The sequence below is a fragment of the Batrachochytrium dendrobatidis genome (assembly GCF_000203795.2).
Source record: "Batrachochytrium dendrobatidis JAM81 unplaced genomic scaffold BATDEscaffold_13, whole genome shotgun sequence".
NCBI lineage: Eukaryota > Fungi > Chytridiomycota > Chytridiomycetes > Rhizophydiales > Batrachochytrium > Batrachochytrium dendrobatidis.
The window spans coordinates 470,875-496,297 of record NW_006281111.1 but is presented as its reverse complement, the minus strand read 5'-3'; the positions used below and the strand labels follow the sequence as shown (position 1 = coordinate 496,297).

The 25,423-nt window shown below is 39.6% G+C and overlaps 6 protein-coding genes across 6 annotated transcripts; 3 read left to right on the top strand and 3 right to left on the bottom strand.

The window, feature by feature from the left end:
* Positions 1-156: 156 nt before the first annotated feature.
* On the bottom strand, positions 157-4,831 carry BATDEDRAFT_20675 (uncharacterized protein). The gene is made up of 4 exons (XM_006681565.1): positions 4,212-4,831; positions 3,246-3,974; positions 3,126-3,200; positions 157-3,038 (listed from the first exon to the last, which is right to left on the bottom strand). Exons 1-4 carry the CDS (start codon positions 4,626-4,628, stop codon positions 735-737), a joined length of 3,525 nt encoding a protein of 1,174 aa, XP_006681628.1. The 5' UTR covers positions 4,629-4,831; the 3' UTR covers positions 157-734.
* Positions 4,832-6,243: 1,412 nt separating this feature from the next.
* On the bottom strand, positions 6,244-7,606 carry BATDEDRAFT_91417 (uncharacterized protein). The gene is made up of 4 exons (XM_006681712.1): positions 7,485-7,606; positions 7,095-7,335; positions 6,699-6,975; positions 6,244-6,626 (listed from the first exon to the last, which is right to left on the bottom strand). The coding sequence occupies exons 1-4, from the start codon at positions 7,596-7,598 to the stop codon at positions 6,509-6,511; spliced, it is 750 nt and encodes a 249-aa protein (XP_006681775.1). The 5' UTR covers positions 7,599-7,606; the 3' UTR covers positions 6,244-6,508.
* A 171-nt stretch (positions 7,607-7,777) lies between these two features.
* BATDEDRAFT_91490 (uncharacterized protein) lies at positions 7,778-8,496 on the top strand (the record flags this gene model as incomplete). The annotated part of the gene is made up of 2 exons (XM_006681770.1): positions 7,778-7,837; positions 8,089-8,496. 2 exons carry the CDS (start codon positions 7,778-7,780, stop codon positions 8,494-8,496), a joined length of 468 nt encoding a protein of 155 aa, XP_006681833.1.
* A 275-nt stretch (positions 8,497-8,771) lies between these two features.
* On the bottom strand, positions 8,772-10,500 carry BATDEDRAFT_13896 (malate dehydrogenase MDH1; the record flags this gene model as incomplete). The annotated part of the gene is made up of 5 exons (XM_006681542.1): positions 8,772-8,900; positions 8,980-9,140; positions 9,661-9,754; positions 9,838-10,081; positions 10,187-10,500. Coding segments are annotated over 5 exons (942 nt in total), but the record flags the coding sequence as incomplete, so codon positions are not given.
* A 1,140-nt stretch (positions 10,501-11,640) lies between these two features.
* On the top strand, positions 11,641-13,499 carry BATDEDRAFT_35945 (uncharacterized protein). The gene is made up of 3 exons (XM_006681661.1): positions 11,641-11,934; positions 12,232-12,397; positions 12,470-13,499. Exons 1-3 carry the CDS (start codon positions 11,661-11,663, stop codon positions 13,188-13,190), a joined length of 1,161 nt encoding a protein of 386 aa, XP_006681724.1. The 5' UTR covers positions 11,641-11,660; the 3' UTR covers positions 13,191-13,499.
* A 126-nt stretch (positions 13,500-13,625) lies between these two features.
* BATDEDRAFT_91491 (uncharacterized protein) lies at positions 13,626-23,620 on the top strand (the record flags this gene model as incomplete). The annotated part of the gene is made up of 11 exons (XM_006681769.1): positions 13,626-14,066; positions 14,187-14,799; positions 14,873-15,039; positions 15,118-15,252; positions 15,361-15,414; positions 15,518-15,757; positions 15,873-15,988; positions 16,079-16,220; positions 16,301-17,306; positions 17,524-20,211; positions 20,304-23,620. 11 exons carry the CDS (start codon positions 13,626-13,628, stop codon positions 23,618-23,620), a joined length of 8,919 nt encoding a protein of 2,972 aa, XP_006681832.1.
* Positions 23,621-25,423: the final 1,803 nt, after the last annotated feature.

The following is a 25,423-nucleotide window of genomic DNA, read 5'->3' as shown; positions in this document are numbered from 1 at the left end:
GCATGTGAGAAAAGTGGATGGTATATTCATGTCAGGGTATTTACAACAGTGACAATTGCATTCCAAAGCACTGTTGTTGATACCAATACTGTCTCGCTACAAACAAATACTTTTTCAAACCCAGCCAACTCAGATTTAATGGATATATGCTGATTTCATTCAATTGTTTTATTCAACACCAACTCGAAAACTCGAATGGGATAAAAAGACTAGATCAAAAATCGAGGTCGAAAAAAAATTGTGATGAAACAAAATTGCAAAAAGGAGGGTATCTAGCTGTGGATTGAAAATCAAAAAGCTTGCAAAAGCCTCGAGTTGTATCCATACACCTGACCGCACACAAAAAGCATCTAAGCAGGGGGAATAAAAAGGTAAACAACCCAGTGGAGATATAGGGGCTGCCATTCCAGAATTGGTAGATTCGCATTTCCTAGCCAATGCATATTCAGAAAGAATAGAGGCAAAAAAATGAAGCCTCAAACCATGAGGAAGTATCGATTGTACAAAGTGATGAAGAGTGTAAAGTTTGGGGTAGCATTGACAGATAATACCTGCACCTAGAGATGCATAATAGCAGTAAAAAATACAGGCATGTCATGGAACCATCCAGAAACCCCAGCAATCTATCACTGGAAAATGTATAATTATAATAAGTTGGAAAATATCCAAGAGTAACGCGGCAAACTGAAGAAGGTTCAACAGCCTTGCCAATTAAAGAATCAAAAAGTCCATGTTTACTTTGAATGAGCGCCCTCATTGTCAATATGGACGAGACCATCTCGTTTAGAAGCAGATCTTTGGGTTCGTTTTTTAAGCTTGGATTCTTCCATCATAATATCTGCGTCAGAAGGCAACAGCATGGATCGGAAATAAAGGCCGATTACATCAGGCAAGTTGCAGAGGGCAGGCATGAGTAAACTTAAAAGGTAATAGGCAGGTAGAGCATGTGTAATGATTGCTGTTTCAAAATCAGAATAGAAAAATGACTCGAGCAGTGTAACAATAAACATGACACTAATATTGAGCCCCATGGAAAAGACAATGGTAAACCAGATTGGCCACACCCAGTGCCGTGTCATGACTGCCAGCTTAACCAGTACGCTAATCAACAGTGGCGTACTAAACAAATAGCATTGTACCCAGTATCCAGTGGATTTTCCATTTATGTCTACTGCTCCCTCAAAGTTTGTCAAATAGGCTGATCCAAAAATAAAGACCGAGTGGAGCAAAGCGGTAAAAAACCAAGAGAATATTTTGTAAGCGTTCCAATACATGCCTTTGCGAACCTCACGATAGAGCTGTGGATGTTTTTCAATCTGGTCTTCGTCCACATCACACTCGTATATGGCATATGCGAGGGGAGGAAGTGATGTGAATACAACATTGAAGCTGATGAAAAAAACTTCCTCCATCACAACTTGTGCAGACCACGCATTAAAAAACCCAAACCACCATTGTACAGTGATGAATGCAATATTCTTGTAAAATGAATAAAAGATCAGGTTCGCCATTCGAAGGTAGTTGTAACGCCCGTGAACAGACAATAGTCGCTCTAAAAATCTAAACTCGCCAAATGCAAAGTCGGCTGCTCGAACTGCTTGTGTGCCTTCTTTGCCCATGATTCCTACACCAACATGAGCTGCTTGAATCATTGAAACATCGTTGGCACCATCGCCAATTGCAAGTGTAACTGCAGACTTTAGATTGGATCTGACAAGTCGCACAACCATTGCTTTTTGGAGCGGAGTGACTCGAGTACAAATCACAGAACGGCATTTTGTTCCAATTTGCAATAGCTTTTGTTTGTGAGGACCAGCCAATGCATGCGTAAGTACATCGCCGTTGATGACAAGAGCATAGGTTTTTTCAGGTGCCTCGTGCATTTCCTTGACATACTTGTCCATTTCCAGCTCTGCCTCACGAGAGCTTGATGCAGTAAGAACAATGAGTCTCATGCTGGTATTGATAAGACGCGACGACATGCCAATATTGATAGCAGTCTCTTGCTTATCACCCGTCAAAAGCCAAAGTTTAATTCCTGCCTTGAGCAAATACTCTATGGTTTCTGGAACCTGATCTTGTAATCGATCCTCAATCGCAGTGCATCCCAGCAAGCAAAGATCACGCTCAACTTGGTCACAGGCCGCCTCAATCATCTCTTCACGATTTTGCAAAGATCGCTCGGCAATTTGGTACTCCACTAAAAAAGAATCGTACTCTTCTTGAGACATTATTTTTGAAGTAATGACAAGAGTTCGCAATCCAATATTGGAAAAGCCATCCAAAGCCTGTTGTGCATTGTGCAAAAGCAAGGTAGGATTTTTATCCTTGTCGGCTGAAAGACGTGAAAAAATGATATTATCTGCACCTTTACAATGCAACTCAATGCCTCTTTCAGTGCGAATAATAATAGACATGCGCTTGCGTGCAGAATTGAACTCTAAAACATTGAGAATCTCTATGGTTTTTTCTTGACCAAGAATCTCTAATTTCATGTGTGCCTTGGTGCGTGTAAGCAGTTTAACTCCATTATTTCTGGCCGTGATTAAAAGAGCAGTTTCATCGGGAGACTGGCTCTCATAGATCATTTCACCTGTGTGTTCATCTACTGCCGGAATGACACCATGACAAACACCCAAAGAAAATGCAAATCTAAGCATCATGTCACGAGTTGTGTGGGAATAGTTGTTGTGGTCATTGATGGCTCGCAGCAATACGCCAAGCTCGGCCATTTCATCAAGAATGACATTATCACACCACCACTGAGCCATCCGCATTGAATTTTGAGTAAGCGTGCCGGTTTTATCCGAGAAAATGTACTCGATACAACCAAGATCTTCGTTCAAATTACTGTTGTTGGTTTTCATGGGAATCTTGACTATTGATCCATCTCGCTCTACATATTCGTACGTCATTTTGGGATCTTTGGTCATATAGTGTGCTTGAGCAAGACGTGTCAATTCCAGTGTAACAAAAAGTGAAATTGGAATGACATATGTGTATAGAGAGAAAAAACCAATTGTTGTACCAATAAGATGCTATAATACATGAAAAATATAGTAATGCAGAATTAGCCATACTATAGTTTTAAAAAGTACATATTTGCTTTAAATTCTAAAACATACCGTGGTGGTTCCGACATTTCTAGGACCAATATACCATTCGGCAGCATAATCTGCATCCGTAAGCTTTGTTATCGCCTCCTTGTTAACTCCCCACAAAAAATGCCAATAGTCGAACAAAACACTCGTAACAAGCAAAAAGGCGTTGAAGATAAAGGCACAGACAATCAACCAATTAAGACGGGCCTCTAGCGTTGATGATTTAAGACCAGTGTTTTTTAGATTTTGGATAATCTTTGTGTTTTTTCCAGTGTAGATAACAATTACAATAGCATGCTCAGTGTTTCTCAATACGGCTCCGCGAAGAATCAAATTATTCATGGTTAAAGGCACAATCTTTTCACCAATATTTGGGATCTGGACAGTAATACGGCCCTCAAATGACATCAAATTGGCATTTGGATGCTCGCAGTGAATGACTCCAGAGAGATTTGTAGCAGTATTTGATGTTTGGAAATGACACAAATCATTGGTTGCTGTGCGACGCTTCAAGTTTGTTTCGCCATCAAGTTCGGCTGTATCGACAAACCCAGTTCCATCTTCATACGAAGTCGACAAAATCATTGCGTCTACAGGAGATTTTTCGCCCTTGGTCATATATAACAAATCACCCGGTTGGATATTCATGCTGAGAATTTCTACAATTTTACCACCGCGAATAACACGGAATACAATATTATTTGCAGCTCTGTCGGCAAGGTATCGATTGAAATCCTCAATGCCATCCTTGGCGGCAGAAAAAGCCAACACGACTGCCAGTGGCATGATTTGAGATATATAAGAAAGACTTGAATATCCGCCAATGACAGAAAGAGCCCCTAGTAAAAAATATATATTGTAGAACCGACGAAACTATAAAATGATTAAAATGCAAGTTAGTTATCAATTTGGACCAAGTGACTAGGTAAAGCTGCAAGATAGATTATGGAATGCATTGCATAATTTGAGATATCATGAGGGCTTGGGTAGACCCAATGACCATACGCGGAAAATAATAGCGCTATAGCAATGCATCGAGGGAAAATTTCTCGAAATACAAGATGGCTCAATTACGACATAGAGATCAAGCAAAATCAGTTGGTATAGTACCTGAAATAGTAAATTCATAGGAAGAAAGGACAGAACAGTGTATTTTGTTGTTCTAATGTAGTTGGTATGGGCATTTTTTTTGACGACTGCTGGAAAAGGGACTTCGAATGGCGGCCGGGTGAAGACTCCTTTTACTACTGCCTGCTGTAATGATTTCCTACGTGCCTGCATAGCTTCCTCCCGCATTGAATGCTTAGAAGGCCGACCAACTTGTTCAGGACTTGTAGCATCGGTTAAAGAGTGTGTATTATAATTAGAATTACTGGGTTGAATATGGATGGGAGAGGTTGTATGGGGTTCAGATGAAGGGTGATGAATGGCAGGAGGTCCTGGAGCGTGCTGAAGTGTTGAGGCCTCCATGATATTATTAGAAATGTGTGATTCTGATGGTAAACTATTTGGCTGTGATAAAGCCATGACTGATACTGATGAAGTGAATGGTGGTTCCTGATACTGCAATTGGTTTGAATGTGGTGATGGTTCAACCGACGAGGTGTTTTTGGTAGATAAAGGCAGATTACCAGAGACCAGCAGCTCAGAAGCAGTAGATACGATGGTAAGGTGCTTGTTTATATTGTTTAACGAGGATAAGGTAGAGGTATGCTGAGACTCGACAGAGTTTGGGATGGTTCCTGAAGGAGTGTTAGTCGGTGGAATGTTTGTAGTAGTTGGTAGCTTTCGCTGATAGTCGCAATTGAATAGAATAGCTTTGAAAAGTCGACCAGAAAAGTGGCGGATAACAAATCCCGGCCGATACTTGCAGCTAGGAGAGCAAGATACGGGTAACTCGGTAGATGACCAGTTCTACGGTTTGAACAGGTCGGTTGTCTTTATCCTATGGCAAGAGTGGGGCTGTTGCAATAGGTCTTAGTTTATTGAAAGGGTTACAACCTAGTTGCAGCAATCAATTATCAGGGTGGCTGCTAGATTTAAAGGTGTTGATGACCTTGTTTAATAGTGAAAAGGACTATCAATAAAATAGAAATGCACTATCTATCACTATAGACTACTTGTAGTCGAATGGTTAAGGTAACAACAGGTCCAACTGTGATTGGGAATAACTGGCAGAACCCAATGGCTTGTAACTGGATTGCTTGTGTCTGCAGGTTTAACGTGTCGTGTGGCGATTACTGTTTGTGACAGTTGCTGGTATTTTTGAAGATTGTAACCTGTTACAGCTATTAAGGGTCGTATAACGTTGATGCTTGGCAACGTCCTAGAATGGATAGGATTGGCTAGTATTGAATATCTGTCAACTCGAGTAATCCGAGTCAGTTAATATACTTTGAATGTGTTGTACGCTTTGTAGTATTGAGCTAGAGCGTGTTCTAAATGTTTTGGTACCACTTCCACTTGTAAATAGCAATGCTTGATTGGCTTGTAAACAACTATCAATAATCTTCCACGGTGGAAGAAATGATTGGCTCAATATTGCAGCCTTGTGTTTTTGATTTCACAACCGTATTCACGTAGAACGATTCTCTTGTATTGGTCTTGTAGTCTTATTTTGGAATAAGCAATGTTGAATGCTCGCTGTTTTCCTACTACAGATTGTCTGTTTTGATGGACATTCTCGACTCTTTCAAACACTGCAACCGTTATATGATACACACAAACTATAGGTTTGAACTGGAATGGTTCCTTTCTGGCATAATCATACATTATACACCAGATCCATTCATTGAAATCCAGATATTAGATTCAACTGTTGCCAAACTACTTTGTTGTATCTTAAAAACTCAAACATGTTCTGGTTCAAAAACAATGATTGCATGTTCCAAGAATATGGCTGTAATTGTAAATATCACCATCTCATGCTATGTTAATTAGTCAATGACTCGAAACTGTGTTTTGAAGTCCAGAACAGTACTAAACTATCAGTTTACAGAGATTCCGATATTCTCTGTTATGCAGAATTGACGATACACTCTGCTTAGATGTGACCAGATGCCAAAAGTCAACTTTATCAAGGACTTTAAAACCATCCTTTTTGAAAAGCTATTCATGTAATTATAGTTAATGAAATAGAGATAGATACCATCTCGGCTTAAAATCTTAAACTTTAATATAGAATTAGCCTGTATCTATGTTTCTTGAAAGCATATATAGGTGCTATGCAGCAAGAGTGGTATGAGGATACTATTGAATACATCCTGAAAAGTTGCCGTTGAGAAATGAGCAGGAATGAGCCACTTGGCAAGAAATATTGTAGATCGTCACAACCAATGGCCTGGTGTATACAGAGTCAACCAAGCATCCATACATGCATTCGTTAAGATTGAATGGTAAATGGTTAATCAGAATTCATCGTCAGCAAACAAGTCTTCTTCAGGATAGTCTCCAACAACAATTTTGTCCGGACGCAAGAAAGCACCATGTCCAGGCTTGGCTGAAAAGTAAGCGACTCCTTTTACTCTACACAAGACATCAATAAACATGCTTAAAATATAATCATGGCACCCTTTACAAATAGATGCATTCACTTACGATCCATCATGCTTTCCAACTGGCTCATCGTATTCAACGCCAACCCAGTATCCAGGTTTAAACTCTCCTTGTCCAACAAATCGAACAACACCTCGCTTCTGGATACTACTGCTGTCATCGGATTTAACCTGAAACCGGTCACCAACGTGAATTTGTGATGCCTCCTGCTGATATTCCTCAGCAGCAAGCTGAGCTGCAGCTGACAGCATACTTTCATCAGATTTTGCATCCGAGAATCGCCCCATCTTGTTTCTCCGTTTAAAATCCCGAACAGTACCTATTTCACCAAAAAAATATATAAATCAAAGTTAGCGGAAAAGTAAACTGCATCCAAGTGCCCAATCCTCTCTGCGGCAGCATCGTATAAAAATAAGCGAGGTTTATTTTCAAAGCTACCTCGCATAGTGTCGTATTTGTCATCTGCCAACTCTAGTTTTGTTACTTTAGACAGATCGACATAGTCGTTCTGTTTATATGGACTGCGGTCAATAACATCTAACCGCATATAGTCGTGAATAGGATAGTAGCCCAGCATTTTTTCATCATCGTCCAATGCAGCCATAAACTCGCCAGAAGCTGACATCAGTTTGATGATCATGGTCGAGGCAGGAATGCCCGTGATAGGCTCAAGTCGCTCCTATATGTTCATATACAGTTGGAAGATAAGCAGGTCAAATCTCTATTCCGCTTTAAAAGTAAAAATATAGGCAGTATGCATGTCCATTCACCCTTGATGGCAAATGGTATGCCAGATATACACTGGGTCAAAGTTAAATTGTAAAGTACCTTGAGAGTAAAAACAGTATAGCTTCTATCAAAGCGACGCTCTGAGGTAGCATTTTTGCTGCTCACAAACAGCGTTACAATCGGATTTAAACCAAGCGATATGGTTGGCAACATAATTCAAGTAATTAAACGACCAACTCGGACTTGGGTTTCATGCAAACACTTGCACAAAATTCCAGATAAAGTGAAATGCTAAATTACATCACGTGTAGATAGTTTTTACTTTTTGCTAGCTTGACTGTTTAGAAAATATAATTTGCTACATTTCAATTGATAAAAAAAAGTATCATACCATGGCAAAAGGACTTCGATCTAAATCAGCAAGACGGGCAAAAGCCGTTCGTAGAGAAAAGGTAAAACAAGAACATTTTTATCTTTTGAATGCACATAAACAATACCCTCTTGTTGTACTCGCTATCATGGGTTTGAGTATTTGGCAACATTCCATCAGGCTTTATATTTTTAGCTATGCTGTGCATCACCAGTTGGTTGAAAATACTCATGTCTAATGCATGCATTAATGCATCGGCTAGATTTGTGCTCGCTCTTGATTTCACTCCAGTTACTGATGGGAGTTTTTCCAAACATTGTATTTAAATTTAAGGTGTTTGGACCAGTCGAGGAGCAAAGAGTACTCCGATTAGCAGCTAAACTTGCGACAGGTTCAGAAGCTGCTACTGAGATGCAAGTAGAGTCCATTTCTGATTCTGCTGAGCCAACTATCAAACTTGACGATCGCCGTGGCCGTAGCCAGAGCCGCAACGCACGTTCATTATCCAATTCACCTATGCGCATGCGCTCGGCAAGTGCTAAATCCAACAAAAATGAAATGGATGAAGACAAAGTAGAAGATGAACTAGATACGCCAATCGATACAAGCGAAGCACTTGAAAGTATGGGAAAAAATGAACGCACTCGTTTATTCATGAATGGAAATCAGTTCAAGAAATGGAAAAAGTCTCAAAGCAAGATTCGTCGATCCAAAAAGAATGGCCATGTTGGCAAAAAATAAAGAATGTATTTGTTAGTATACGATTTTCAAGTATCTGATTTCCATAATCTGAAATCCATATCAGATCCATCTTGACTATGTGCTCTATATCGTTAATTAAAGGTATATATCAAGCCAAAGAGTATGTGCATTTTAAACACACCATTGTTGCAGTGTCCATTACTAGTCTATATTGGATTTATATTTCAGCATAGTTGAAATCCCTGCCAAGTTAAACCCACACACTACTCATGACAAAATAAATGTAGTCAAATGGTCATTAACAATGTGCTAGTTTAGTTTTTACTGACAAACTCAACACCCTTGGCAATATTCTTCTTAAGCTCGGGAACGGCCTCGGCAAACAGCTTCTGCTCATAGGCAGACATGGAACCAAGAGGGTGGATTTTGGCAACACCTTGAGGCTATATACACGAATAGAACACGTATCAAATCAAATTAGGTTTCTTGTATTTGCTATAAATATCATGCAAAAGTACATACCCCAAGTTCGACATTGGTGGCAAAAAAGTCGACACCATCTTTTTTAGCAACAGGGCTAAAGACAAAAGTGGGCTCAACAATGCCCTTTTGGCCACTGAGTGCCTTGAGAAGGGAGTTGGTGAAACGAGCACCAGCCTGAGCCATAGATAGTGTAGCAGAACCTAGATCACGATGTTGGATTGTACAAGAAAGTCAAAGATGAGTAAGCAGGCGATTAAGTTGTATATTTTACAGCTGTATTCACGTCAATATAACGCTGAATAAGAGTTGAAATACATAAACAGTCTCATGCAATGATTGGTATCAAATTTACTAAACAGTGTGTTGTATGAACTCTTGGAACATGCAATCATTGTTTTTGAACCAGAACATATTTGAGTTTTTAAGATACAACAAAGTAGTTTGGCAACAGTTGAATCTAATATCTGGATTTCAATGAATGGATCTGGTGTATAATGTATGATTATGCCAGAAAGGAACCATTCCAGTTCAAACCTATAGTTTGTGTGTATCATATAACGGTTGCAGTGTTTGAAAGAGTCGAGAATGTCCATCAAAACAGACAATCTGTAGTAGGAAAACAGCGAGCATTCAACATTGCTTATTCCAAAATAAGACTACAAGACCAATACAAGAGAATCGTTCTACGTGAATACGGTTGTGAAATCAAACTCCACTAACCTGCACCATCCTTGGCTTTGACAACCTCATCACCACCGTATTGGATGCGATGAGTAAGTTTTTCAACCTCCTCTTGAGAAAGCTTGATGCCAGTCTGATCAAGTAAAAATAGGAAATAAATGATTAGACACCGCGTTCAAGATCTGTGAAATTTAACAAGACAGATTCTCAACTCACCTGAGAAAGAAGTGGAAGAATAGTAACACCAGAATGTCCGCCAACGACATGAACATTAACATCCTCTGGCTTCATTCCTTTGAGGGAAGACACAAACGTAGATGCACGAACAACATCAAGAGAAGTGACACCAAAGAGGCGAGTAGGGTCGAAAACACCGTGCTTTTTGAGCACTTCAGCAACAATAGGAACGGTCGAGTTGACTGGGTTGGAAATAATGAGGAGTTGAGCTTTGGGAGCAAATCTTAAAAAGCGAGTTAGCTGCAGTAATAATAGCCATGCATTTCACAATAAATTTGGAAATAAATCTAGATCATTAGCCAATATATTTCAAATGAATGCTACTTACTTGGCAACACCCTCAGCGAGGGTTTTGACGATATTGGCATTGGTGTTGAAGAGGTCATCACGGGTCATTCCGGGCTTACGGGGCACACCAGCGGGGATGACAATAATATCACAGGCAGTGATGGCTTCGCCAAGAGATTCAGCACCCTTGTAACCAGTGACCGTTGCGCGCGAGTTGATGTGGGACAGATCAGCAGCAACACCAGGGGTGTTGACAATGTCATAGAGAGAAAGCTTTTCAATAAGAGGATTGAGCTTGAGAAGCAGGGAAAGAGGCTGGCCAATACCACCAGCAGCGCCAAGAACAGCAACCTTGGCACCCTGCTGTATTGTGATAATCAGCGTTTGATAATGAATAAATGCAAGGGCGGTTAGCGACTGAAATAAAATGCCAAGTTGATCACTTTTAAAAATGGTCTTGATAATATATTGTGATCTGAATTGAAACCAGTAAAGGAGCGAAAACTATTCATAACCTCATGATAAAAGATACTGGCTTGATGTGTGGAAAAGCACAGTCCATCACTAAACTGGCCAGTAAAATAAAGGTAAAGGGCTTGTAGTTGGGGATGACTAAACCTCAAGCCTCGAGTCTTGAAGGCAAAGGGCAAGTGGAATTCCAACAGCAGGATATGTGAATAGATCAATGAATGTAAATACCTGGGCAAGCGAACTAGAGAAGGAGCGCTTAAAGATACGACTGGATAGCATTATTAATCTGAGGTGTTGATGGCTTTGTGGGGAAAGACAATCGAATTGTCAACAATTTGTTTAGATCACCCGCTGGTTACCTCAAATTCAGCCCGCCTGAATCCGAGTTTTATTCAATATACAGTCGTATTCATGTAAAATAAAACATCAAATAGGAATGTTTGTATAATAAACAGTCAGTCTCATGTAATGATCAACATTACCCAATAAACTATTTGGTTGACTGATCTCTGGGTGATTGGCATGTGTAGTTGCATTCCTGAAATATGTTGAACTAGAGCACAAGAGTTTTTTAGAATACAATAGTAGAGTTTGTCGAGCTTGATTGTCAAGGTCAAAACAGTCGAATCTGGCTTCAAACTTGGTGATTGGACAATGTATGATTACTAAGAGTGAAGAAAGAGATAATCCTGGTTTAAACCTATGATTTCACTATATCAATGATGGACGTTGTCTATTGAAGAAGGAATCTGTAGTAGGAAAACAGTGAGTATTCAACATTGCTTATTCCAAAACAAGACTGCAAAGTATTGTATTTTACATGAATGCGAGTGTAAATAACCAACTCAGCTTTTATTGGCTTGCATTGCACCAATTAGTCAATCTACAATTAGTTTATTTTTGTAATCTAGAATTGGATTGCAATCTGAAACACATGCCTGAGGACAGCTAATTGTGGCTGTGATTACCCCTAATTGGAAATATTCATTTTGATAGACTAATACTTATTGTAAACTTGTTTCTATTATTCCTAAGCATACATTATGGTTGTGATCGTTCAAGATATGCCCTCGGGAGGGCTTCTGTTCCGTGGTGAACTCACTCAACGCAAAATGACTGTCAAATCTCATCGCCAGGTTATGCTTTGTCTTCCAACAACTACCGATGACGTTAGTCTTATTCATGCGGAGCTTGCGCTTCAAACTGCAGCATCCGCTGCTCAGCGAAACGACAATCTTACTGTAGAGGAAGCTACTGAACTAGTTACAAAAAATAATATGGAGGTTTACGGACACATTTCGCTCTCGGCAGTATCGGGTAAGATTTTTACCACCATATTGTACTAGCAACCTGAATGATTAGAATTCCAATTTGGAATAAAATTGTCGACTTTGACAAAACTGTCATTTGATACTATGCATATCCATCAATGCTTAAACCAGCCATTGCTAAACGATATTCTACATCTTTTAAAATACGCTTGGTGGATGAGCTGCTCAACTATTTGTGCTTTGATCTAAAACCACCAAGGCGGATATTTCTAATACCTTTTTTGTAAAACCCTGTTTTTACACATCACTCCAATTTGTAACGTTTGGTTGATGATTTAAATAGGATATCCGTTGCTTATCGTTGGTACAAATGTTAGAACCTACATTCACTTTTCACAGATTGAAGCACTGCTGAACGAAGTCGAGCTGCAATCTCCGTGTACCTTTTCAATTGTTACCGCTTACAAAGAGTTTAAATTCTACACCAGCACTTCTGCGGATTATCAAAGGTATGCTTTTGATTCTGCAAGCCTTGTACTCAAATTTGCTAATCCATTTATACTCGTGAAAATGCGCTTTAGATGGATTGGTGCTCTTACAGAAGCATTTACCAACCTTAATTTCAATCTTAAACACGAATCTTATCGACCAGTTAGTCCAGAGTCTTTTAATGAAGCGTTGCATCACCATGGTACTGCAGTTTCTCCAGTGTTCCAAACTGGCCAATTTGAATCTGAAAGGCGTCAAAGTGTGACGTCTCCGTCTCATCTGGACATGCCTGCACGCTCAATAGTAGATGCTGATCCTATTGCTTGGGATTCCAGACTTTCACGCAACGCCGAAATCATTATTGGTGCTGATACTACTGATGACAATGTACTTTCTACAAAATCCAGTCGCCTTTTTTCCAAAATCAAATCATTTTTCAAACACGATCAAGCACTTCATAATAACCAGGATCATGGCCAAGATATTCGTGCAACACCACGAAATCGATCACAGTCTCGTTCCCGGACTGTGTTGGGCCATCGCCGAAGATTCAGCTTTGTAACAGAAGACAATCTTTCTGAAGATACTCGTATTGGTCGTAAATCAAATGTATCCAGCTATTCTCGATCAGATGCTCGCTCTCGGTCAAATTCAAGATCCCGTAGCATAACTCAGTTTTTTACTGGCCTTGTACCATCGCTAAGACTTGGTGACTCTGGCCAATCATTCTCAAAAATGGTATCTGAGGGTGTATCACACCAGCCAGAGAATCAGTATTATGGAAGTTCACAGCCTAATCCCAGCTACCGCTAAACTCTATCACTACTAAAACTGTCGTGTCCCGTGATATTTCAGTGCAATGCTGATTTATCATTTTACTTGTATATTGTTCTTTGTAGTCATGTTGATTGTGCCCGATAGCAATGCAGCTGTTGAAACGATCCACGATTAGTATAGAGGGACTATCGTGATTTGTAGTGTCCAGTTGACAATAGATTCAAAAATTGACAAACTAAAATTCATCTTTATCAATCTATAAATTGTAGCATGGTTTATACTTCATTTTTTGAACTAAGCATTTTCAACAAGTTATATTTTACCAATAAAACACTTGGTGCGCTTATTTATAGACTATCGAATTAGATGTGATTATGAAGGTTGAGTTTGAATCACCAAGAGTTGTTGAATGTGTGTTGGCGGAGTTTAAAAACTAGCAATTTCTTCCCTTCAATCCAATACATACATCAGATGAGCCAATTGCCTCCAGAAAAAATAGAAGAAGCAGTAGCTGAGCAAAAGGACAAAGAGGCTTATCCATCACTAACCGGGATTCGTTCAGCTCGTCCATCGTCTAGGTCAAGGTCTGGAGGTGGTAGTAATGGTGCACCACTCGCATCAAATCTCGTATCTCGAGACCAGCAAAAATACGTCAGACCTAAACAGACCAATGCTACTGAAGAAATTATATCTAGTGCAAGTATTGGACATGGCGGGTCTGATGCATCTGCAAGAGCATCTTCAACACAACAACCTAGAGTACAGAATTTAAAAAACGACCAAGTCTCGACACAACCGTTTCCACCACCGAGTCCAGCCCCAGCATCTGCTAGGAGTGTTTCTGGAGCTAGGAAGATCATCAAGTTCCAAAGACTTACTTCTCGACGATGGATTATGCTGCGCGATAAAGTGGTATGTCGCTATTTGGCTAGATATACACAACCCTTCATTTTGCTCCTTCAAAGTAGATTTGCTTATAATCGTAAATGACAGCAGTTAACGATTGATAATATCTTGTTTTTGTGCATGTAGTTCAAAGGTCATTTCAGGAGAGCAAACAACCAAACAGTATCAGTCATTGAGTCTCAAGAGAATTTCATTTCAGTTGTTGCAGCACTCTGGGCAAAAGTTGTCAGCCATTCATCTGTGCAGACACAAGAAAATGTTGGCACGAATGTGCCCACTGATAGTACAACCGAGTTTTTAACCTCTTGGATGGAGCAGCCATCACACTATCAGTCACTAAAGAGTGTCATGCCTACAGATAGATCTTTGTTGGATGCAAAAACTAAAACACAGAGCTCAACTATTATGGGAGCACTTGAGCAGCCGAATATAGTGCCACAGCTATTGAATACTGATTCTAAAGTGATCAAGCACACTGATTTATCAGATTCTATGAACGGAAAGATTACCAGAGGTAAAGATCTTTTTGCTTTCAATACTGATATTGTTACTGCTACAGCAGCCACTATGGTTTTAACGCGGGTTACAATAGGAAATAATTTAAAGTCGATTGCCAATACAAGTCATCTGGGCAGATGTGTTGGCTTGAGTGGCCTTTCACTTGATGCAGTCTCGAATGAAAATATTGGAAAAACATTGATGCTGATTGCCAAAGGCTTGAGCGAAGTATCCAAAAGAGGTATTTTGGTATTAGGTTCATTGTTTTGACTGTGAACAGAAGCTAAATGTATGTATTTTATATTTGTTTACAGATGATCCAAGCCTGTTTGTACTTCAGGTTCATTGCAATCGAGGTTGGAAACTTATTCTTCTTGGATTGGCACAATCAGAGTCGTTTTTAAGGCATATTGCCATGGTTGCTCTTGGCCGGGCACTTCCTTGCATCATAAAAACCCTTGTTGATTCGGTCATCTGTTTTGTAAGAATATTGATGATTTGGTAGAAAATGACATGTGGAATGACTTTGTTTAATTATTGTTTACCGGAACAAATTTAGAATATTGTTAGCTTACTGATGAATTTGGTTGTGTCGGATGAGCGAAAAGAAAATCGGTTAAAGGCTGTTTATTTGATTGGGCAGCTTGGGGTCCAGCTTGGGTCTGTTGAAGAGTATCTTCCATTAATGCATTTGGTATGTTTTTGGCCAAAAATAGATGTTCATTATCGATTGAAGATGCGGTAAATAAGCTTTGTCTATTACGACGTGTCGTTTAATTTTATGCAATCATTTATTTTATAGGCATTGAGGGAACTTGCAAAGAAACTATTAGAAATTCAGTATAACGAGCGCAAGGTAAAGCCAATAGTGAATTATTGCTTAGTGGCTTAAAAATGGCTTTTATTCGCATATGGTATGCATTTTAACTTGGATTAGAATTTAATTGCCTTTAATGCAGACTGGCGCTATTGATAGAAACGCACTTGATTTGAAGATTTATCTTTTTCACGCTATTGGAAAATATGTTCGCTTGCTTCATCCACAATCCAACTCTACTGAAGATTTAGTGCTGTATTTAGTCTACCAGGAACATGCTTTTATTTCGAATATCTTTCTCAATCGAGAACAAAGTGTGATTAAGCAGGATGACCCAGAAATGCACGTTATATTAGCGACGTTGGGAATTCTAAACAATGAGGTAATATTGGAATTTGTTGCATTTTGATGCTAGATTGTTGTCTCAAGTTTTCAACTATACAGTTTTGTCTGAGTTTCTCTTGTGGCTTGCTTTATTTTAAAAATTATGTCTGTAGCTAAAGCACACCGAAGTAAATAAAAAATATATTGGCGCACTGTTCAAGAAGTTCATTCATCCTCTAATGCAATCGCCAAATCCCTCGTTACAAAGAATGGCGATTCAGTTTGTTAGGTGAGTATCAATATTCTGTTTCAAGACTAGTGGGTAAATTTCCAATTATAGTGCTTTTGGGTTTACCATGATATTGAATGTTGATTTTAGCTCCTGGCTTCCTATTCTCAACGAAGATGCGGTTCTTCAAGGGATTGAATGTATTCAAGCCGGCTTGGTTTATTCAAAATGCTTAAATGTAATCAATTTCAACAGCGATAGCTATGCTAACGAAGTGGCAGTGTTTGAAAAGGTAAATTTTCCAAGATCTTGTCGATCCATACTGATGCATTTTGTTGCGTATTTATAACCACTGTTCAATTCAATGATTAGTGGAAATATACTGAGCAATGTCGTGTATCAATGCAATCTAAACTTCTTCGAGAATTGATTTGTTCACCCGGCACTGTATCTAAATGTCTTCCTGTTCCTGGATGTCCTGGGTTTTTTTGTGACGCCAACTCTTCCTTGCTTAATACAAAATCTGTGCTGCTGGATTTACCAATTCACGACAAGTCAAATGTCACTCTTACTCGCCTGATTCCATCTATTCCAGGCGTCCCAAAAGGAGTCACTACAATTCCACCATTGTTTATGGATGAGGAATGGACTGAAGCACTTCAACCACCACGCTCCCAATATGAATTTTTGGAGCAAACTGGCGGGATTCCAACACTTGTTTATGGATACACATATGCACCAAATACTTTAATGGATTCGAGTGATCCAATACAGCTTATTTCTCGTCGCGAGGCTATGGCTACACCTGCCATGAAAAATGGAAATGATTCAAACAGACTTACAATTGTTAAAAACACAAGCATGTGGGCCAACTTTGACGACATTCCTCGTGGTGCAACTCGTCTACCTCCAAAAATTGAACACATTACAGCAGAGGGGGATTTTGCAGCTGATTCTCGGCGCTACCCATACGGATTTAGCATTGTTTGCCCGTTTTCTGGATACGATCCTGAACGTATTGATAGAAATGCACACCCTGTTTCACCCATTTATGGAAAACAAATGCTAGCAGTGCGTGGTAAATTGTTGGCTGCGCAGGCTAGTCTCACAAATGTATCCTCCAGCATTGCAGTATTATCATCAAAAGATGAAAGCATATTTGACAATAGTATTGGCGGGTCTGGCTTAGTAGAGGGGGGCTACACGTATTCATGTAATCCGATCTTGTGGCCAAATCGAAATCCTTTTCTCAAAACTGCCCCGTACATTTCCGATTTTCCCTTGAATGCACCAGTTTTGCTAGACATTATTCAACCAAATCATCCCGAGTTGCAGCGAATTCTAGCTCGAGTAGTGGGAGTCGATAAAGATTTATCAGGTGTGACGGTTCAACAGAGTGCTAATGAAATGCAAGTAGTTATAATGTGCATGCATCTATTGCTACATCTCATGTCTTAAAACATCATACTTTTTTTGTGCTTACATTATTTTCACATATTCTAGTGCTGCGTTATCTATCGGAGTAAAGTTCAGTATATATATTCGTATGCGTGAAAACTCAAAAAACTGGATTGCAATTCAACTTGAAATCATAGATGATGACTACCATGACAATCTTGATTTCACCGAATCAAAAGAGCTGTACGATCATTCTCGTAATGCAACTACTCGAGGTCAATCTGAAAATCATACTGGAGATTCTTTTAACCAAGATTCTTTATTTACACATGATGAAAGCTTATTAAAGCATAAGTCTATATCATCGAGTCCACCAAAAATATCAGAGATTGTGTATTTTTTCCCAATTCCAGCAGGGTTTACTCCACAAAATGAGCCATACTTTTCACCTCCAGTAAATATTCCACCTATTCCAGCAGGGTACGACTCTTTTGGTATTCCTTATTATGGGCGCCAGTCACACGTCAAACCATTTCCACTTGGCATTACCATAATGGGAACTCGGTTTTACTCTGGGGATGGAAAATTATCAGAAGGCGGCCAGCGAAATATGTTTGCGGGAATTGATGTAGAAGGAAACCCATTTTTTGTTCCCCGAGGATTTTCTATTCCTGTGCCTAGTGGGTTTACTGTTGACGGTATTCCGTATTATGATGTTGTATCGCTTATGCGCAATCGTGGGGTCATGTTACTACCATCAGCATTTCAAACTGTGGATGCTCATCCAGATGATGATGAATGGGAAAATTTACTTTCAAAATTGTACAGCAACACATTTGTAGTACCACCATTACAGAAACGACGGACTGAAATGACATTTGTGACATGCCTATCAGCCAGTCTGCAAGACTCGCAACCATTACTTAAACATACACTTATGCAGGCACACTCTCGAAATATAGTTTCTTCCCGTACATATAGTATGGGAAAACTTGGTCAACAGGATAAAACTGATATTGTGGATCAAGTTGACTTGCAAGATCCAGGCAACATCTGGGAGTTTCTACGAACTGGACTTGAGTTTTGTCATTTCAAGCCAGCTTCAATGAAGATTGTTATTGAACCTGCTCAAATGGAATTTCAAAGCGTGAGTGTACCTATTACCAAAACACTTGCATTGAGATATCGCGCCAACCGTGGTGATCATGATGAGCGAGACTATTTTCTCGCCATTGAACCGGTTGATGTTTTCACACTCAAATCATTTCATTTGCGTTTACAAGGAGAGGGTGTCAGCGAAATTATAGTGACATTTAATCCGAATGCAATGAAATCTGAGCGAGTCGAGGGAGGAGTATATCTCATTGACGAGCTTGGTAAGCGAATGGCATCTTGTCAACTTTTGGCAATTCAAAAAAGTTTTTTTACTGCCCATCCAGAATTTCTTGACTTTGGATGGGTGCTTCCAGAAAAACGCAAAGAAACGACGTTTAAACTAGAGAATTTGTCTGCGGGATCGATACTAGTTAATTTGACGGTCAAGAGTGAAATTATGCAACAGACAGCAAATTTTTCTCTAAGCTTATCCAAGAGCTGTAAACCGTTGGCTACGGAAAATATGGTTAAATCAGTTTTTACTCTTTCAACCACCTCGCTTCGTTTACAGCCTTTCGAGACAAAGCCTATTCTTGTTTTCTTTGAGCCAAAGCTACTTGGTTACCAACACGATGTGGTAGAGGTTCGAGGTCCTGGAGGCGATCTTTTATCTGTTAATGTGTCCGGTATATCGGGCATTCCAATTGCACTTTACCCAGAAAATGAGGATAGATCGTGCGAAGGTGCAAACACTCTAGCTCGAGAACGTACTGACTTGATTGCCAAATTCAAAAAGCATGAAAGTATCAAAGAAACCTCTGATATATGTTTTAGTGAAGAAGAGTCACAGATTATTAGTAAAATGATTTCCGCTCAAACGGATAGCGAAACTAGACACATTACACATACTCTTGATTTTGGCATTTGCTCAACTGAATCCAAAACTCTTGTCAGATGTTTGACATTTATGAATCTGGGCGATACCCCTGCTACTATTTCGTTGTTTTCACATCACCCAAATGTTTCCTGTCCTTATCTGGTTTTAATTGCTCCAAATATGGCAAATACTATCGAGATTACGCTGAGTATTGGACAAGGAACAAGCAGTATTCGTGGAAATTTGTGCACTACAATTGAAGTTGTATGCCCAGAATTTCAGAGTATTCCTCTCCACGTCAAGGCATTTATTGGTCAAGCAGTATATTTTCCAGTGTGGGAAAATATATTTTTCAAACCTTGTTGTATTGACCAACACCAGGAACTATCCATTTCTCTCATCAACGAGTCACAATACGACTTAGGTGTGGCAATTGATGGTTTAGGCGATTCAATTCACTTGGAAAAAAACAGCATTACGACTTCTTTATCTACCCGAAATGCAGAACCGACTTTGGTGCCAGCCTTTTCTCTTATCCCAGTAACATTTACTTATCATGCAAAAATGCGCGGTCCATTAATGAAAGCCATTGCCATTCGTGTGGTTGAGCCATATAGACATTTGGTTGCTGCAGCAATGTTTATGAGACCAATGCGATTGTTTGGAATATGCATCGAGCCATATGTACGCAGAGCCAATGACACGCGTGACAAAAACGGTATAGAGTTTTTAATCAAGTGGATGTCGTCTCCAAAATATCTCATTGAAGACTACCCTACTGAGATCCAACGAGAGAATCTGTTTGACATGAACACAACCATGGATATTTTTTCCGAAGCAAAGATGAAAAACTTTGACGGTGCGGCATTTGATGTTGTATTTAAAACAGATCCTTACATTACAGAAGTTCAAGGTATGTCTACTGGTTATTTCATAAACATATCTGATGAATTAAAATGCGCTGATGATAATAACTTGCTTAATTCAATTTTGTGGACACTATAGCTACTGGATTTGAAAGTACTGCAATGGGAGATTCAGTGTTTCAATCTACCGTTGCCTCTGAAGCGCTCACTGTCCAAAACCGCGGAACCATGCCCAAAAACGTTCAATTTTTGACTTCTACAGGATTTGTCGTAGATCCAATCCGCCGGCTTCTTTCACCTGGAGACACCTTTAAACTAGATAGTTACTTCAATACTCCCTCAGATATTGGAAGATTTGTTACAATCTATGGTTTTGCCACAGCACTGGATCAGGAGAGTCACTCCATCAATTCAACTCAAATGATCAAACGGCTTGCAAATGGGATTTTAGTGCTTCCACTTTTTGGAAACGATCATCAAATGGTGCTTGATTTTGGCAAGATTGAATTAACTGGTGAAGCAATGGTCGAAACCAGTAAAAATTTATTACTGTGCAATCCTCATTTGACAACATACTCATGGAGTATCAAGTTCACTGCGTTGAAAAGCAAGTTTAATCCGTTTGATGCACCTGTCATGATGGGGGAAGTAACTGGTTATGAGACCTTTACTGTGGCATTCAAATTCAAATGCGACGTAAGTGGATTTTATGAAACTACCTGTGAAGTGTATATTGCAGATATTTCAGACAAAGTGTCCAAGCCAGTTAAAGTAGGCACGATCATTCTTCGTGGTGTGGCAGTCAACACTTTGCTCAGCGGTTTGCCAGACGCTCTGGACTTTGGATCAGTAGTAATATTTAATGCAAAGAAAAAACAAATAGTTCTTTATAACAATGGAACAACAGACCTCAGTGTTACTATACTGGTCCGACCTCCGTTTTCAGTTGTTCCAAAAACATTTACCATCATTTCCAAATCTCAAATGGAGTTCCAAGTTTATTTCAAACCGACCGAAACGCGCAGCATTCAAACCAAGATGCAAATATTTGCAAATCAAAAGGCATTTATTATCCCATTGACCGGTTTAGGTGGAGTTGCTGATCTGGTTTGCGAAAAATATACAAACCGAAAGATTAATTTTGGTGAGCTTCAAGAGGAAACCATTGCTTGGTGTTCGATTTACTTGACCAACAAAGGAACACTCCCACTAGTTTTGAAAGCGGTAACATCACATACTCGAGAACGATTCAAGCTTCAGTTTGTTTCTCAAAGCGTTACTGTTCCAATGGGTAACTTTTCTTCATTGGGTTTTAATGGACCTGATAGTATTGAAATTAAAAAGAATTATTGGAGCATTCTCAAACGAAAATACTACGAGTTCAAAAGACGACAGAGTTTAATGCCTATAGCTTCCGCTATCCAAGCCCAGCATCAACTACAGATGTTCTCAAGTGGCATTTCAAAACGGCGAGGGGATCTATTACTTCGACAAAAAGAAAATGTTCATTTGTACGACCGGTCTTTGTCTGTTCAAATTGTCGATCCAAACAGTGTATCAATTATAGACTCGATTGTGCCAAATATTTTAGAACTGAAACCTTTCCACTCGTACCATTTTAAAATGGGATACATTGCTACATATAGATCTCATGCTGACGAACAGCTTGTATTTCACTATATGCCAAATATAGATAAAGAGGAAACGCCAGATACTCCACTACACAATCTTATTAAAAACACGTCTTTGAATATCACAGGATCTGTTTATCGGCCACTTGAACTATTTCCTGCTTTTCATGACTTTGGATATGCTCCTGCTGAGCGGTACTTTGAGACTTCCGTGACAAATCGATCAAACACATATGAAACAGATTCGTATGGTGTCATGACTGATCGATCTCAACAAAATAGCGGGGTTTTTTATTTGGAAGTCATGAATATGTCGTCGATTCCACAAAATTTGATACTGGACTCGATACCTCCAGAATTTTCAATTAGTCAACGATCATGGTTTATTCAAGCTGGAGAAAGGCTTGAAATTACAATCGAATTTCATCCACCACGAGAACAAATCCAATTTCATGGCGACGCTGTGTTTCATCATAAATATGGCACCTGCTCTGTGCATCTCTGTGGAACTGGCGCAAGTGCTGAGATGATATCTGATGAATTAGTTGATTTTGGCAGTTTGAAGGTGAATTCAAAAAGCCAGCAGAGTTTACGAATTCACAATCGTGGTTTACTTGAAACAAGATATGAACTTGATATTGTTTCTAGTTCATCTGAATTTCGATTTGTCAATGGCGATCCGTATGAGCACGAAGGTACTATTGCAAGTGGTGGTACACAGACGTTTCAACTCGAGTGCCAATGCAAGAATATTGAAGGATCAAGCGCCTATATTTTAGTTAAATGGTGGCGTGTTCCCAACGGCATTCTTGAAAACCTACAGATTCCTCTCAAAGTAAAAGTTGGCTATCCCTCCTTTCGCATGCAGAACATTGAGATTGATTTCAAAACAACATTTATTAATGTCAACAAAACACTGGAATTGCGTCTTTACAACGAAGGAAATGCATCATGCAATTGGAAAGCAGAAGTTGAAAATCCATGCTTAATTATGAATGTCACGGAAGGCACAATCGGTGCCGGAGAAAGTATTGCTGTCAGCATCACCTACATTCCAACTGATTTTGAAACACTTGCATCTGCTATTCGGTTTTTCACCGATGCGGGAAACCCAACACTAATGTGTTATGGTGTTGTTGGTGTGCCTTATCTCAAAATCTCGGCCGAGTTCAGGGATATTGATTTTGGCATTATCACTGTAGATCACACACACACTAGATCCATTGCAATTGCCAATACTGGCACACAAGTAATTAAGTATGAGATTGCAATGATGCCAACCTCTCAAGATAAGACTGAAAAAGAGGAAAGTCAGTTTAGTTGCTTTTACTGCGATCCTGTAAGTAGTGTAGTACAACCTGGTCAAACCTTTTTGATTAATATCTCAATCTGTCCTCGTGGATACGATGTCACATATCTGTCAACTTTTATTTTACGTACACTGGATGGAGAGCAGTATACTGGGCGTATAACAGCGAAAGGTGGCAAAGCCATTGTGAAAATTAAACCACCGAAAATACACATTGGAGAAACACGCACTATTATTGCATCAGATACTACCTCTGCAAAAGCAGATCAGCCAGGACCAAATCATGCAGATGTGCAAAGTACGCCCACTCCTGACATTGAAGCTTCTAGATACGTTTTTCAATCTCATTTGGATAATCTCTATGAGGTTTTGGCGGGACTTCGAACTGCTGAGCTTGAGCTTTTGCCCGATGAAAACATTGTTGCTGAAGCTCCGTCCAATATTATTCAGCAGCCCGTGATTCCAACTAAAAAACAAACCCAAAAGTACGATAGTTTAATTTTATTTCATTTGTAACACAGTATGATTGTATATGTATTCTAAATCTGATATTGTTTTTTGAACTTGATGCTTATCTACCAATTGTGCTATTAGACTTTTACACTCGAAAAAGCCTTTTATAAATTCAGCTGGAAATGTAGAAAGACCATCAACCGAGGGCGGAAGCACTCCATTATCCGATCCGACCAATGCCGACATGCTTGATGGGTCTAATCTTCGATTGCAGTCACGGAGTTATGTATCCGATACTACTCGTTCACCCATCACAGATAGTGATTCAAGCAGTAGAGTGCGCACAACTTCCCCAGCAAAGCATGGCTCAAAACCTCTAACCGCAGCCGAGTCTAATGCAGCCAAATTTACTGATGAGTTGATTCAAATGGAAAAGGAACTTGAGATTGCAATTGGTTTGCGCGATCCTGCTTCCTCAATTATCAGCGGTAGCAGATCGGATACTGAAAATAACAGTGCTAATGCTTCAATACCTGGTACCGCTGATTTGGATAGCAAGCCTGGATCTTCATTAAAAAAAAGTGCTGGTGGTTTAGGAAAATATCAACCTGGTCGTCGACGAGGCGCACGTAGAGAGGATAATGAGTCATCTGAAGGATCGTTTGGTATGAATTCGGCAGCTGATGGTGCTCGTGGAATGACGCCAATGACTTTTGAAGAGCAATTTACACCACAAGAAAATGCAATTGCTAGAACGCTGAGCTCTCGCGGGCTTGTACCGACTGATTTGAATAACACTACACGGATGGCACTTGCTACAATTCAGTCACAAAAAAAGAAGATTGAGAATATTCTCCAGATTGCTCAAGAAATGACGCTTGCAACAGGGACAGGTTTGGACAGCTCTGGTCAAATTCAATTAATAGAAAGTATGAGCGAAAGAATTCTTGAAAACACCAATTCCGTTGTACAAGCCGTTCAAGAACAGTTGGCAAAAGATAAATGGATTCCCAATCGAGACTTTTTGCAGCAAGCTCTTCGACGGCTACAGATATCAGCAGTGGCTGTGGAGAATTTTAAAAAAACAGAACAGAGTGAACCATTGGATGAAAACACTTTTGATTTAGGACTGATTCGTGGTGGAAACAAGAGCGACTCCATTTTGCTGTTTAATATCCCCAACGAGGGAAATATTGGATTTGATTACTTGATTACACCCAGGCCAAACCAACTTATTACTCCCATCAAGCCGGATGACGCGACATCTGTCAACGCCGAAGTCGTTGATGAGCTATTTCAAGTTAACCCTACTTCTGGAACCTTATTGCCTGGTGAGTCAGTCAACATTTCAGCAACATTTCAGGCAAGCATTTTGGGATCATATTGTCAAGTGTTTTGTGTCATGTCTGGAGACAATGAAATTATGTCATTCACTGTTGCTGCTCGTGTCGGTGTTCCAAGCATAGTTGCTGCTCCTCAGAAAATAGACTTTGGGCTAGTTGAAAAAGGCAAATCAGTTTTACAAACCATTGGAATTTCAAACATTGGCAGCTACCAAGACTTTTGGCGTTTAGAGCAGCAAGAATTGGTAAATGTCAACGATTTCTCTGATGCACCCAACACACCTTTCAAGTTTTCACAAATGTCTGGCAAGATTGAGGCTGGTGAAACAACTACAGTTCAAGTCGATTTTTTTCCAAGAGAGGAAGGAGAATTTCAGTCATTGTCAAAAATTATATGGACAGGCGAGCCCTTGTTTGTTGCTCTATCGGGGATAGGTGGTGGCTGTCGATTAGCTGTATCATTTGAAGAGCAATCTGACAAAACTTTTGGAGGTTTTGATTTTGGTATTTGTCCTGTTGGGCA